Below are 13137 nucleotides of genomic sequence, written 5' to 3' on the forward strand. Positions count from 1 at the left end.
GGGGGTGGAGAAAAGAAAAGAAAAGAGAGGGAGAGGGGAAGGAAGGAAACAACCTGTATTACAATCATAATTGTGATTTTCTGAATCCGGGAACGTCTTGGCTTTAAAAACGCAGAGGCGGGGCTTCCCTGGTGGCGCAGTGGTTGAGAGTCCGCCTGCCGATGCAGGGGACACAGGTTAGTGCCCCGGTCCGGGAGGATCCCACGTGCCACGGAGTGGCTGGGCCCGTGAGCCATGGCCGCTGAGCCTGCGCGTCCGGGGCCTGTGCTCCGCAACAGGAGAGACCAAAACAGTGAGAGGCCCGCGTACCGCAAAAAAACAAGAAAAACAACAAAAACGCAGAGGCGTGTTTGCAGGTGCGGGATGAGAAGAAATTGGAGCTGAACGTGTTGCTGTTGACAGAGGAGGCAGGCGACAGCCCCGCCATCAGTGGACTCACTTTTGTTCTGGAGACAAAGCCTGCGTGTGCTGTGTGGCCGACCACAGACACGGGAGATGGGAGGGCATCAAACGCTCACCTTCACCATGCACTTTCTAGGTGTTTTCTCCAACGGAAAAATGTTCATTGACAGATGGAGCTTTAAGCCCTGAAAAGAAAAAACAAACACACAAAACCAAACCAAACCAAGCCTGTTTGGATGTCTGTCTTGAGGCCCCTCTGTGTAGGTAAACATGACTCTTCTGCACGCATAACCGTTTCCGGTGCCTCCCAGGTGTTCTGTACTCTTGTTCTGGGTAGAGTGAGAGCTCTCCCAGTAAGGCCCCCAAGAAAGAGAGGAAGAGATGAACTCTTGAGAGACACGTTTCATGCTGGGGGAAAACAACACAACTGCTCCCTGCACGTGGGAGAAGCAGGTGGCCGTAAAGGAGATGCCGTTGCTTTAATCTGGGTCTGGACATCTCCCTGTGACACAGTCAGCTGCCCCCTCCACCTGCCCAGCCTGCCCAGCCTTACTGGAAGACGTGGCCCTGGAAAATGGGTGCCCAGATGACCACACAACCGCGTCTCCATGGTGCCCCCGACTCACTTAGTCTGATGTGGGTCCCTCCTTCCAGCTGGAGTGAGCTTCCACCCACTGCCCCTGTAGCTGTTGAGACTCCCAAGGTCAGGGCACAGCATCTCACTCAGCGAGGGCCTGGGTCCTGTGGCCTGGATGGTCTCCCTCCAGGCCTCCATGGTTGCCTTCTGGTGAGAGGGCTGCGGAATGGTGGTTGCCAGGCCAAGGCTACAAGGCCACAGAGGGGCTTTGTTCTGGGCCTGTGGCTGCGGCAGTGTTCTACCGGGTGGACTCCCACACCGTTGACCTTGGCCTGCACTGGAAACTGCAGGAGAGCCTCTTCCTGCAGGGTCCCTCCAGCGCCCTCTCTCAATAAGTTGACTATCATGCTCGCTTTCAAGGAAATGCTTAATGAAATTCCTTTGTTCATCACACAGTATCTGTTGAAGATTGCACCCAGAGCTGAGGCGATAAACTGATGACTCACACAATCCACCCCTTGTAACTCAGCTTCCATGTGCTCCCTTCTACACATGGCAGCCGCCTGACAACAAGAACATGACTGTATGTTTCTCCCTAACAGGATCCACCTGTCCTTCCTACCCATGAAGCAATTCTCTCTCAGCTCCAAAATGAGAAGACCCACCATCCCAATAGTTATCGTATCCATCACGGGCTATATTAGTTCCTCCTCAAATCTGGTGATGGTCTCACTAAATATTCTGTTTCCTACTAAATTGTAAAATCGACCTTCAATAACTCATGTATAAAATTTTTTGAAAAGGGAAGAAGGAGAGAGGAGAATGATTACTTTTTACAGATCAGTACATGCACGAAACAAGCATAGAGAGACAAAGCTACCACCATGCTCACTCCTGTAACAGCCACCAGGTCGTAGTCGGTATCTATGGTTTCCGTCTTCACCGACTCATGCCGTGTTTCCCTAGCCCTCAGCCAGAACTTTAGCTGCTTTGGGTTCTGGAGTGACCCAAACCTTCGTTCCCCAAAGATCTGAGTCCTCAGTTATCCTGCCTTTTTGGGGTTGCTGTAGTTTTCAACTCACCTCTACTGTTGGGAAGCAAGTACCAAGTGGGTCCCCAGAGAATTGGCTGGATCTCAGACATAGTCTTCTGTTTTTTTTTAATGTTATATTTCTTTTTTTCAAAATTTTATTTATCTATTTGTTTTATTTTTGGCTGCGTTGGGTCCTTGTTGCTGCACGTGGGCTTTCTCTAGTTGCGGCGAGCGGGGGCTACTCTTTGTTGCAGTGTGCAGGCTTCTCATTGCGGTGGCTGCTCTTGTCGCGGAGCAGGGGCTCTAGGTGTGCGGGCTTCAGTAGTTGTAGTGCACAGGCTCAGTAGTTGTGGCGCACGGACTTAGTTGCTCCGCGGCATGTGGGATCTTCCCGGACCAGGGCTCGAACCCGTGTCCCCTGCATTGGCAGGTGGATTCTTAACCACTGCGCCACCAGGGAAGCCCTCAGACAGTCTTCTTTGCCATCACTGTGTGACAGTCCCCTATTCCCCTTGGTAGTCGGGATCAGTCATGCCAGCCAGGGGAGTAGCTCCTTTTCTGACCTGGTGGTTCAGTGATAAGGAGCCTAAAATGGCCAGGTAGATGTCACATCTGAGGATTCAGCGGAACCATTGATGTGTTCCCTGGTAGAAGCATGTCCTGCTCCATGCAGGACAGTGGGATTTCAGTTGGAAGATGTACAATTTTTAAATTGCAGGCCCATATGACTCACACAGTCCATGGTAGCATGACTCACAGAGAATGGTAGCATATGTTTGGAGGCAGGAGAGGGCAGGACATGTTTTCACTCAATATATATATATATATATATATATATATATATAACTGATTCAACTTTGTTATAAAGTAGAAACTAACATACCATTGTAAAGCAATTATACTCCAATAGTTAAAAAAGTGTATCACTCAGATGACAAATCTTTTATAACCCAATGAGTAGTATACTGTCATGACATACAACTGAAACAGCAATACCAGTTAAGTCTATTAATATTTTATCTGCTCACATCACTATTAAACAAATTGACAGCATATGGAGCAACATTAAAATTTAAAAGCACTTAATCTTATAAAACCTATGTCCAAAATTATTCCAATCCATGATAGAACTTACGCTGACTCTTCAATAGGAGAGATAGATCCATCATCATCCAAGTATCTGTATCTACGACTATCAAAGTCTTCTTTTTCTAAATCTTCACCAACATTCATTTGTTTCAAGGATTCCTTGAGATAATATTCATACTTCAGTTTTTCAAGGTAGTTAAAAAATCCTCTTGCCACTGCTTGCTATGTACCAAAAACACCATATTTTAAGTCAAGGACTTAAAAAAAAATTCTTCCACTCAGCAAATGCCTATGTTCCAAAATGACAAGGATCCCCATAACAAGGTCCTTAGTGATCTTAACTACTCTGCCATATGGAGATCACGTGTATCAATTCACTGTTCCACCTAGCAAGTTATCAAAGTTCGTACCAAGAAAAACAAGCACAAATCTTGTATCATTTGGGCATTACTTAAGACATTTTTTAATGCAGAGAACTGTCTATTTTAATCACCTTAAAACATAAAGAGGTTAATGAGTATTAATCCTTTCCAATAAATCAGATTCTAGAACAAGTGACTACAAATTATGCAATCACTTATCTCAAATATTTCAGAGTCTACTGCTAAGTACTGGCGTTATTTGGTAATTCTGTCAGAAACTGAAATATCTGAACAAAATGAAATCCTAAAGCCACTGAACATGAAAGGCAGGTATGGGTTTCACTTCGGTTACTATAAAACTGGGCATTTGAGTTTTAGGAATGGTGTTTACAGCCCTGACAGGATAAGATCAAGGTATAAAATCAGCCTTAGAGCACTTCATATACAGATACATTCACCCCGTGTTACCAGTCCAAGATTCCACCCAGAAGTCCAAGTGAATTTTGAGCTGAAGGGGGGGGTGGCATTTAAGCGGCAGTATAGTCAGTATAGAGAAGTATAAAAGTTGAAGACTGTATGATCCAGGTACATCTAAATTCTAATAGCGACCAACAACTCATTTCAGACACTTTAAGCTATGTGCATCAGCATATATAAAGACTCACCTCAAAGGTTAAAATTTTTCTCCAAGGTAATGGTTTTCTTCCATTTTCTGATTCTAAAAATGGGAAACCAGGTCCTTTGTCTTTAAATTGTTTCTTATTTATTTGTGAGCTTCTAGTGTTTCTCCTTCCTTTTGGTCTTCCCCTTGATCTTCCTGTTGGTTTGTATTTCCTCTTTTTACGTTTCTTTTTTTTGAATCTTTTAGATTCCATATATATGTGTTAGCATACAGTATTTGTTTTTCTCTTTCTGACTTACTTCACTCTGTATGACAGACTCTAGGTCCATCCACCTCACTGCAATAACTCAGTTTCGTTTCTTTATATGGCTGAGTAATATTCCATTGTATATATGTGCCACATCTGCTTTATCCATTCATCTGTTGATGGACACTTAGGTTGCTTCCATGTCCTGGCTATTGTAAATAGAGCTGCAGTGAACATTGTGGTACATGACTCTTTTTGAATTATGGTTTTCTCAGTGTATATGCCCAGTGGTGGGATTGGTGGTTCATACGGTAGTTCTATTTTTAGTTTTTTAAGGAACCTCCATGCTGTTCTCCATAGTGGCTCTACCAATTTACATTCCCACCAATACTGCAAGAGGGTTCCCTTTTCTCCACACCCTCTCCAGCATCTATTATTTGTAGATTTTTTGATGATGGCCATTCTGACTGGTGTGAGGTGATACCTCATTGTAGTTTTGATTTGCATTTCTCAGAGGAATACATTTTTAAAAAGAAGAATTCAATTATCATTATTAACGAACATTGAGATTTTGTACCTAGGGACTTCCCTGGTGGCCCAGTGGTTAAGACTCTGAGCTTCCAATGCAGGGAGTGTGGGTTCGATCCCTGGTTGGGGAACTAAGCTCCCACATGCTGTTGGCGGCGTGGACAAAAAGTAAAATTGTACTAGAACATATATAGAATGGAATATTACTCACCCATAAAAGGGAATGAAATAGTGCCATTGGCAGAAACGTGGATGGACCTAGAGACGGTCATACAGAGTGAAGTAAGTCAGAAAGAGGAAAACAAATATCGAATAATACCGCTTATGTGTGGAATCTAGAAAAATGGTACAGATGAACTTATTTGCAGAGCAGAAACAGAGTCACAGATGCAGAGAACAAACATGGTTACCAAGGGGGGTGGGGTGGGATGAATCGGGAAATTGGGATTGACATGTATACACTACTATGTATAAAATAGATAACTAATGAGACCTACTGTATAGCACAGGGAATTCCACTCAGTGCTCTGTGGTGACCTAAATGAGAAGGAAATATAAAAAAGAGTGGAGATATATATATATATATATATATCTCCACTCTCTCTCTCTCTATATATATATTATATATATATATATATATATCTCCACTCTCTCTCTCTTTATATATATTATATATATATATATGTATGTATGTATAACTGATTCACTTTGCTGCACAGCAGAAACTAACATAACATTGTACAGCAACTATGCTCCAATAAAAATTAATTAAAAAAAAATTAATTAAAAAAAAAGATTTTGTACCTAGACAATGCAAGAGAATCAACTAAGAACTACTGCAAATGATAAGACTATTCAGTATGGAGGCTGGGTTCAAAATTGGTACATAGAAATCAACATTCTTCAATGATACAAACAATAATTGGCAGTGCTGTGGAATAAAAGATCCCATTTTCAAAAACAAAAAAAATATAAACTACTACTATAAAAAATATAAACTATCAGTAACTGATTTAACTATCTATCAAAATGAAAACTACACATACACTGTAACCCAGTGTATCAACTTGTAGACATTTATCCAAAAGATACATTCTTATATGTATAAAGTGTCATTTATACTAGGCGATCTATTGCAACATTATTTGTAGTAGCAAAGGATTGAAATGGAATTTGAATGTTCACTCAAAAGATTCTGGTTATATAAATTATGGTACATCTATATAAAAATTTATGTAACAGTAAAATAAAAGAAAAGAATGTGGCAGTACTATATAGAAGATTCTACAAGGTATATTGTTAAGTGAAAGAAGAAAACTGTAGGAAATATGTGTAGTATGCTAATCTTTGAGTTAAAAAAGGAAAGAAAGAAATGCATCCGCATATATTTGCATAGAATATCTCTGAAGGATACCTAAGAAATTATGGTATTTCCTCAAACCTAAGAGCTTTTGTTGCTGGAGCTTCCTTCATCTGACCAGGGCTGAACTGTGTCACAAATTCATATGCTGAAGTCCTGACTCCCAGTACCTCAGAGCGTGACTGTAGTTGGAGATGGTGGTGCAGGGGGCTTTAAGGGGTGATTAAAATAAATGAGGCCCTTAGGGTGGGCTCTAAACCAATCTGTCTGGTGTCCTAAGAAGAGGAAATTTAGACATATGGAGAGACACCAGGGATGTGTGTGTACAGAGGAAAGACCATGTGAGGACACAGCAAGAAGGTGGCCATCTGCAAGCCAAGGAGAGAGGCCTTAGAAGAAACCAAATTTGCTGGCACCTTGATCTTGGACTTCCAGCCTCCACGCTGTGAGGAAATAAATTTCTGCTGTTTAAGACCGCCCCCTCCCCTCTCCCCACTAACATTTTGTTATGGCCGCCAGAGCAGCCTGAGACACCAAATGTCATCAGAAGGTTGTCCTAACTGGCACCTGTCTGTCAGTGATTATGAGACCAATTCTGATTTCAAAGAGGCAGCGTGTCAGAGACAACAATAAACCCCTTTGAATCAATTGAACTAACAACACTGGTGCCTCTGCGGTGGGGGGTGGGGCGGGTGGTGGATAGAGAGACTGGGGCCAGGAATGGGAGAGACTTTTTACTGTACCATTTACAGAATAAAATTCTAATTTTGAAAAGGGGGTATGGATCACGATGATAGATTAGTAAGATTCATACGGTGGGAAAAATATCTGAGTTTCTTTGTAAGCAGACTGTCTCTGGGGAGGAGAGGGAGACGAGCAGCAAAGGCAGGGAGGCTGACTTTTAAAAAGTATATATTTATTTATTTAGGCTGCACCGGGTCTTAGTTGTGGCATGTGGGATCTTTTAGTTGCAGCATGTGGACTTCTTAGTTGTGGCATGGTAACTCTTAGTTGTGGCATGGTAACTCTTAGTTGTGGCATGGTAACTCTTAGTTGTGGCATGGTAACTCTTAGTTGTGGCATGCATGCGGGATCTAGTTCCCGGACCGGGGCTCAAACCCGGGCCCTCTGCACTGGGAGCGTGGAATCTTACCCGCTGGACCACCAGGGAACTCCCGAGGATGATATTTTTCATGAACATCTTTTGCACCTTTTGACTTTTGTACTATGTGTATTAACTAGAAAATAATTAAGAAACATTGTTAACTTAAAAATTTAAAAAGTTAAACATGGTAAGTTAGTATCAGTTGAAAGACCCCTACCATTTATTGAGCACCTATTGTGTGTGTGTGTGGGGGGGCAGTTTGTGAGAGGCACTTTTCTGACATCTCCACTAATACTGACAAGTTCTTTGCAAAAAAAAAGTACATTATCCCCATTTTGTAGGAGGAGACTTACATTGAAGGGGATAGAAAACCCATCTAAGGCCACACAGCCGATTAGTGGCACAGCAAGGACTGAACCCAGGGCTCACCCTTGCCGGAAAGGTGTAGATAAACGGAAACATGGGTCCTTAGTCCTTTCCTGTTTCCCACCCTTCTCAGCCCAGGGAGCCCCAGGGAAGGGTTGGCCCTGCTAACGCGGAGGCCAGGTTGCTCTGGGAGGACAGGGAAGGCCCACTGCCCACCCAGAGGCGTGTCTGGAGACCCCAAGGAGCCACATGGGCCCCCAGGTCTGGGGTCGGGGAGGATAATGGGTGCAGGGCTGGGGCAGCCCAGGGCACCTGGGGCTGGGCCTCGGGGAGTTTCAGAAGCACCACAGCAGAGCCTGCCCTGCTTAGGAAGGGGACAGGAGCCCCTGTCCCTCCAAAGACCCCCCAGATGCTCTAATCCACAGGTGAACTGCCTCCCGGCCTCCAGTCTTCACCAAGCTCACAGCTCACTTTAGTTCCAAGCCCAGGCTCTGGTCCAGTTTGTCCCCATCCACAGAGTCCGCAGGATGACCTCTGACCTCACATTTTCTCACGGCCCTCAACTGGCAGTCCGGACTCGGGCTGGGGTCAAATCCCACCCTATTAGGGGCAGGAGGGTGGTAGTGAGCACCTGGCCCCGCTCCTCAGCTGCCCTCCTCCCTCAGTCCCTATCATCCATCTCTCCTGGACCCTCTGGGGGCCAGGTCTGCCGCCCACACCCCAAGACGGCCGACCCACTGCCCTCCGGGGTACCCTCGGCCGTGGGCCAGGTCCAGATTGGCCCGTAATCGGGGTAGTGACGCCCTATTCCCTTGGCCCCTCTCCCCCCTAAGATCTGGCTCAGGAGCCACTTAACCATCTCCAGCCGTCCTGACCTGGCAGGGTGTTAGGCCAGACACAGGTTGGGGTGGAAGTGGGGGAGGCCTGGCTCCTTCTTCTGCATGACTAAAGGATGGGGGCTGCCCTCCCGCCGGACCACTAATCAGCCCATTGTCAAAAGTCTCCCAATCCACATTCGATTTCTTCTTTTGGCCTCTGGCTAGGGTTGCCAGATTTAGCAACTAAAAATATAGGACTCCCGGTGAAAGGTGAAATTCCAATTTCAGGTAAACAACAAATAATTTGTTAAAGTACATCCCAAATTGTGTTGGGTATTTCATCTGGCAGCCCAATCCCTGGCTGATTGCCCAACTGTTTTATTTCCGCAGTGAAACTCTTCAACCAGGTGGGGAAGTCTCAGGAAACTGGCGGACATGCCCCCTGCCCCTGCCCAGCCCTGATCACCTGGACTGAGTCCACTTGGCTAGCTTCAGGGGGTTGAGCAACTTTGGCTGGAAATAGCTGAGGCTGTGGAAAGAACTCTGTGCTGGGAATCAGAAGACCTGACTTTACGCAGGCGTCCATAGAGAACAGTTGTGAGCCTGGGGATGTTTTGTCTCTCTGAGCCTTGGTTTTCTTGGCTCAAAAACGGGATGGACTGGATGGTCTTTTCGACTCTGACCTCTGAATCCATGAACAGCCAGGAAGAGGGAGAGGATGGGTTTCCTTATTGGACAAAACCCCACTGGAACTAAATTATCCCAGGCTCCCTTGCCTAGGAAGACCCCCCCCAGAACACCGGTGAAAATAATGGGTTTTCCAACCGCGGACAGCCCAGGAGCTCAACAGCTCCCAGGAGCCCTTTGAGCGCCAGGCTCAGACTCTTATCCCGGCAGGCAGGATCGGTCCTTAGGCAGAGAGCCCTGGTGTTGAATTGGCAGTTTCGCTGCAGCAAGGAACAGGACTCTACGTCCACACTCCAGGGACGGGAGTTTGCTCTTTGATTTGCTGGACAGGGGATCTAGCACAGAATGAGATCCCTGCCTCTGCTTCAGGAAACAAGCTTTTAAATTTAACTGGTCAGGGGCCCCAAGCCAAGGTAGAGGCTTCTGACCCACAACAATAGCCATCTGTCCACAGTCCAGACAGCCCCCTCCTCGGGGCTCAGGGACCTGTCTGGCCGCTGAACTCCCAGGAGGTCCGAGGGGTGTGACCTCCCTCCCTCCCAGGCTCCCTCCCTCCCACCACCCAGGCCCAGCCCAGGCCTGGCTATAAAGCTGGCCCAGCCTGGCCCTCAGCACACCCAGCTGGGACCCTCCCGGAGCCTCGTCCGCTCTGCCCCTCCGTCTCCCGAGCAGCACCATGCGGCCCCTCTGGCTCTGCTGGGCGCTCTGGGCGCTGCCCCTGGCTGGCCCCGGGGCGGCCCTGACCGAGGAGCGGGTCCTGGGCAGCCTGCTGCGGCAGCTGCGCCTCAGCGAGGCTCCCGTCCTGGACGAGGCCGATGTGGAGAGGCTGATCATCCCTGCCCACGTGAGGGCCCAGTACGTGGCCCTGCTGCAGCGCAGCCACGGGGCCCGCTCCCGGGGGAAGAGGTTCAGCCAGAACTTCCGAGGTGAGGCCCTCCCTCCCTGCTGCGGCCTGGTCCTCGCGGGGTGGGGTGGGGGGCCTGTTCTGGGGAGGCGGTCTGGGGGCGCAGGTCCACAGGGTGATGAGGAGGGACCATGGACTGGAAGGAAGGCTGGGCCCGGGCCCCTGGTCTCTGTCTGCACTGAGGGCCCCACCCCTCAGGGCCAGCAGGAGCTGGGCCAGGCTGGACCCGCTGCCAAGGCCAAGGAAAGACCAGATATCATGGGGTAGGGAAGCAAAGTGGAAAGAGGGGAGAATAGAGAAGAGAAGACAGACTGTCAAGGGGACTTTGTGCTGGTGGACAAAAAGGCTGGCCTCAGCAGAGACTGTTGCCTCAGAGAGAAAGGACCTCTGAGTTCAGTTCTCAGTTGTGATATTTGTTTTACTTTGTACAAGTCACCGAACAACTCTAGCCTATTTGTGTTTCTGGAAGTGAAATTAAAGTAGCTCTGACTGCTTCCCAGAGTTGTGGGCATTCTATGAGATGGGAGGTACCAGGTCTGCGTCCTGTTGCAGCCTGTCACCTCCCTGGGGCTGGGGCTCACCTCCTCAGTGCCCAGAGACAGACCAGGCCAGGTGTCTGGGGAGATGAGGAGACCTGGACACCAGGTGGGGGTGACTGCTTGTGGCCACGGGGCTGGCTGGTCAGGTGATCATGCTGCCCATGCCGTCCCCATGCTGTGTTGGGGACATGTTGCTGGTGCCTCTGAGGGGGCTGTTGTACCCATCCTCACCATTTCCCTCAGGGCTCAGCAGTCCCACAAAAGTTGTTTACAGGCCCCTGGCTACTCTTCCTCCTTTGGGGGACATTTCACTGGGCATAAGCAGAGAAATGAGAGTATATTCTGGGCTCTTTCTCTGGCTCTTAGGAAAAGCCAGTTTCAGCCAGTGACCATAGATTTTCACTAGCTGGGTCTTCTGCCTCCCGCCCTCCATTCCCCCTCCTGCCCCTTTGCCTAAAGAAGGCTGTGGGTTTGTAGACCTCACTGGAAGCACCAGCCTTTGCAGGGCGTCTCAAAGCTGCCCCTACCAGGTGAGGGCAGACGCCACTAGTAAACAAGCCCCAACCTCAGATGATGGGGGAGAGCCTGCTTGGCCCTAGCAGTTTTTCTAGGAGTGGAGGTGCTCTCTTTCTGGCCTGGCCCATCAGTTTCCCAGCCCCCAAACTCTCCCTAGGGATTACTGGGGAAACCCTGTTCACTGGCCCTGGGCCCTGCCACCCTCAGAGCTCCCCTGGTGCCCGGAGGGGCCCCGCTGACCCCGCTCGTGTCCCCAGAGGTGGCCGGCAGGTTCCTGGTGTCCGAGGTCTCCTCGCACCTGCTGGTGTTCGACATGGAGCAGCGGCTGCCGCCCCACAGCGAGCTGGTGCAGGCCGTGCTGCGCCTCTTCCAGGAGCCGGTTCCCAAGGCCGCGCTCCGCAGCCACGAGCGGCTCTTCCCGCGCAGCGACCGCGCCCGAGGCACCGTCCAGTGGCTGCACGTCCGCGATGACGGTTCCAACCGCACCTCCCTCATCGACTCCAGGTGGGGAGGTGGCGGCTGGGGTGTGGGACCGGGGATGAGGAGGGGGGCTGGGCCCGGCGCGGGAGGAGGGGTGCCCTGGGGGAGAAGGGGCAGCGCGGTCCGGGCTGGCCGGGCCCCTTGCGGGGGGAGGGGAGGGGAGGGGGAGGGGGAGGGGGAGGGCCACCCCGCTCCGGGGCCACCCCAGCCGTCCCAGTCCCCACCCCTCAGCGCGGGCCTGTGTCTCCGTGTGGTGTCGCAGGCTGGTGTCCATCCACGAGAGCGGCTGGAAGGCCTTGGACGTGACGGATGCCGTGAACTTCTGGCAGCAGCTGCGCCGGCCCCGGCAGCCGCTGCTGCTTCAGGTGTCGGTGCAGCGGGAGCACCTGGGCCCGCTGGCCTCCAGCGCCCACAGGCTGGTCCGCTTCGCCTCGCAGGGGCCGTCGGGCGCCGGGCAGCGGGAGCCCCAGCTGGAGCTGCACACCCTGGACCTCAAGGATTACGGGTAGGTGCTGTGGGTCAGATGGGTGAACCCGAACAATGAGGCAAATGGCGGAATTAAACTTACTTTGAAATGGGCAACTTTACAGGGTGCTATGAGAATGGATGAATATATAAAATTTCTCCTAAGGGTCTTAGGAGTAATATCAGGTCTAATTATTTATTTGGGGGTTATTTCTTAGTTATCCATCCTTACACAAATATCCAGCATTTTGAACATAACAAGAGACGGACCATAAATCTCCCTCCAGATGCCCCACTAAGCCCCACCCTGGGCTCCCTGACCTCTGCCCTCCCAGCTGACCTCTGACTCTGCCTCTCCTTGCCCCCCACAGAGCTCAGGGAAACTGTGATCCTAAGGCACCAGTGACCAAGGGCACCCGCTGCTGCCGCCGGGAGGTGTACATTGACCTGCAGGGGATGAAGTGGGCTGAGAACTGGGTCCTGGAGCCCCCAGGCTTCCTGGCCTATGAGTGTGTGGGCACCTGCCAGCAGCCCCCAGAGCCCCTGACCTTCAAGTGGCCATTTCTGGGGCCGAGACAGTGCACCGCCTCAGAGACGACCTCGCTGCCCATGATTGTCAGCATCCCGGAGGGAGGCAAGCCCAGGCCCCAGGTGGTCAGCTTGCCCAACATGAGGGTGCAGAAGTGCAGCTGTGCCTCGGATGGGGCGCCTGTACCAAGGAAGCTGGAGCCGTAGGTGTGGGGTGCAGCCATGGAGGAACTTGGCTTGTGTGTGTGTCAGAAGTGTTCCAGGGTACCAGGAGAGATGGGGATTACTGAACCGTGGATGGCACATGCTCTGTGCTCTCTCCTGAGTTCTTCTGACCAGTCAGCTCAGCTTCTGATTTTTGTTTCCCAGGAGCAAGACTCCCTGGCCACTGGGTAACCCCTGCCCAGTCTACCTTTTCTTGACATGATTCACTGCACTGTATCCTAAGCACTTATCTGTGTAGATTTTGTAACCTAAGAGGAGAAACCACAATTTGTCATTGTTCCCTT

The 13137-nt window shown here is 49.8% G+C and overlaps 1 protein-coding gene across 2 annotated transcripts; it reads left to right on the forward strand.

Annotated features, from left to right (window-relative positions):
* The first annotated feature begins 9872 nt into the window (after positions 1–9872).
* LOC103073398 (left-right determination factor 2-like) lies at positions 9873–12835 on the forward strand. 2 transcript variants are annotated; one of them, XM_007454469.1, is made up of 5 exons: positions 9873–10122; positions 11413–11441; positions 11544–11659; positions 11898–12140; positions 12472–12835. In XM_007454469.1, the coding sequence occupies exons 1-5, from the start codon at positions 9873–9875 to the stop codon at positions 12833–12835; spliced, it is 1002 nt and encodes a 333-aa protein (XP_007454531.1). The 2 variants fall into 2 exon arrangements, with proteins under 2 accessions (XP_007454531.1, XP_007454530.1); XM_007454468.1 differs by having other exon boundaries at positions 11413–11659.
* The last annotated feature ends 302 nt before the right edge of the window (positions 12836–13137 follow it).

This window comes from Lipotes vexillifer, unplaced genomic scaffold, assembly GCF_000442215.2.
Source record: "Lipotes vexillifer unplaced genomic scaffold, Lipotes_vexillifer_v1.1 scaffold634, whole genome shotgun sequence".
NCBI lineage: Eukaryota > Metazoa > Chordata > Mammalia > Artiodactyla > Lipotidae > Lipotes > Lipotes vexillifer.

Excerpts from the sequence above, each read along its gene's own strand:
- LOC103073398 (XM_007454468.1), top strand. The coding sequence starts at position 9,873 with ATGCGGCCCCTCTGGCTCTGCTGGGCGCTCTGGGCGCTGCCCCTGGCT. Across the intron at positions 10,123-11,412 it reads GTTCAGCCAGAACTTCCGAG|AGGTGGCCGGCAGGTTCCTG; the intron begins GTGAGGCCCTCC and ends TCGTGTCCCCAG. Across the intron at positions 11,660-11,897 it reads ACCTCCCTCATCGACTCCAG|GCTGGTGTCCATCCACGAGA; the intron begins GTGGGGAGGTGG and ends GTGGTGTCGCAG.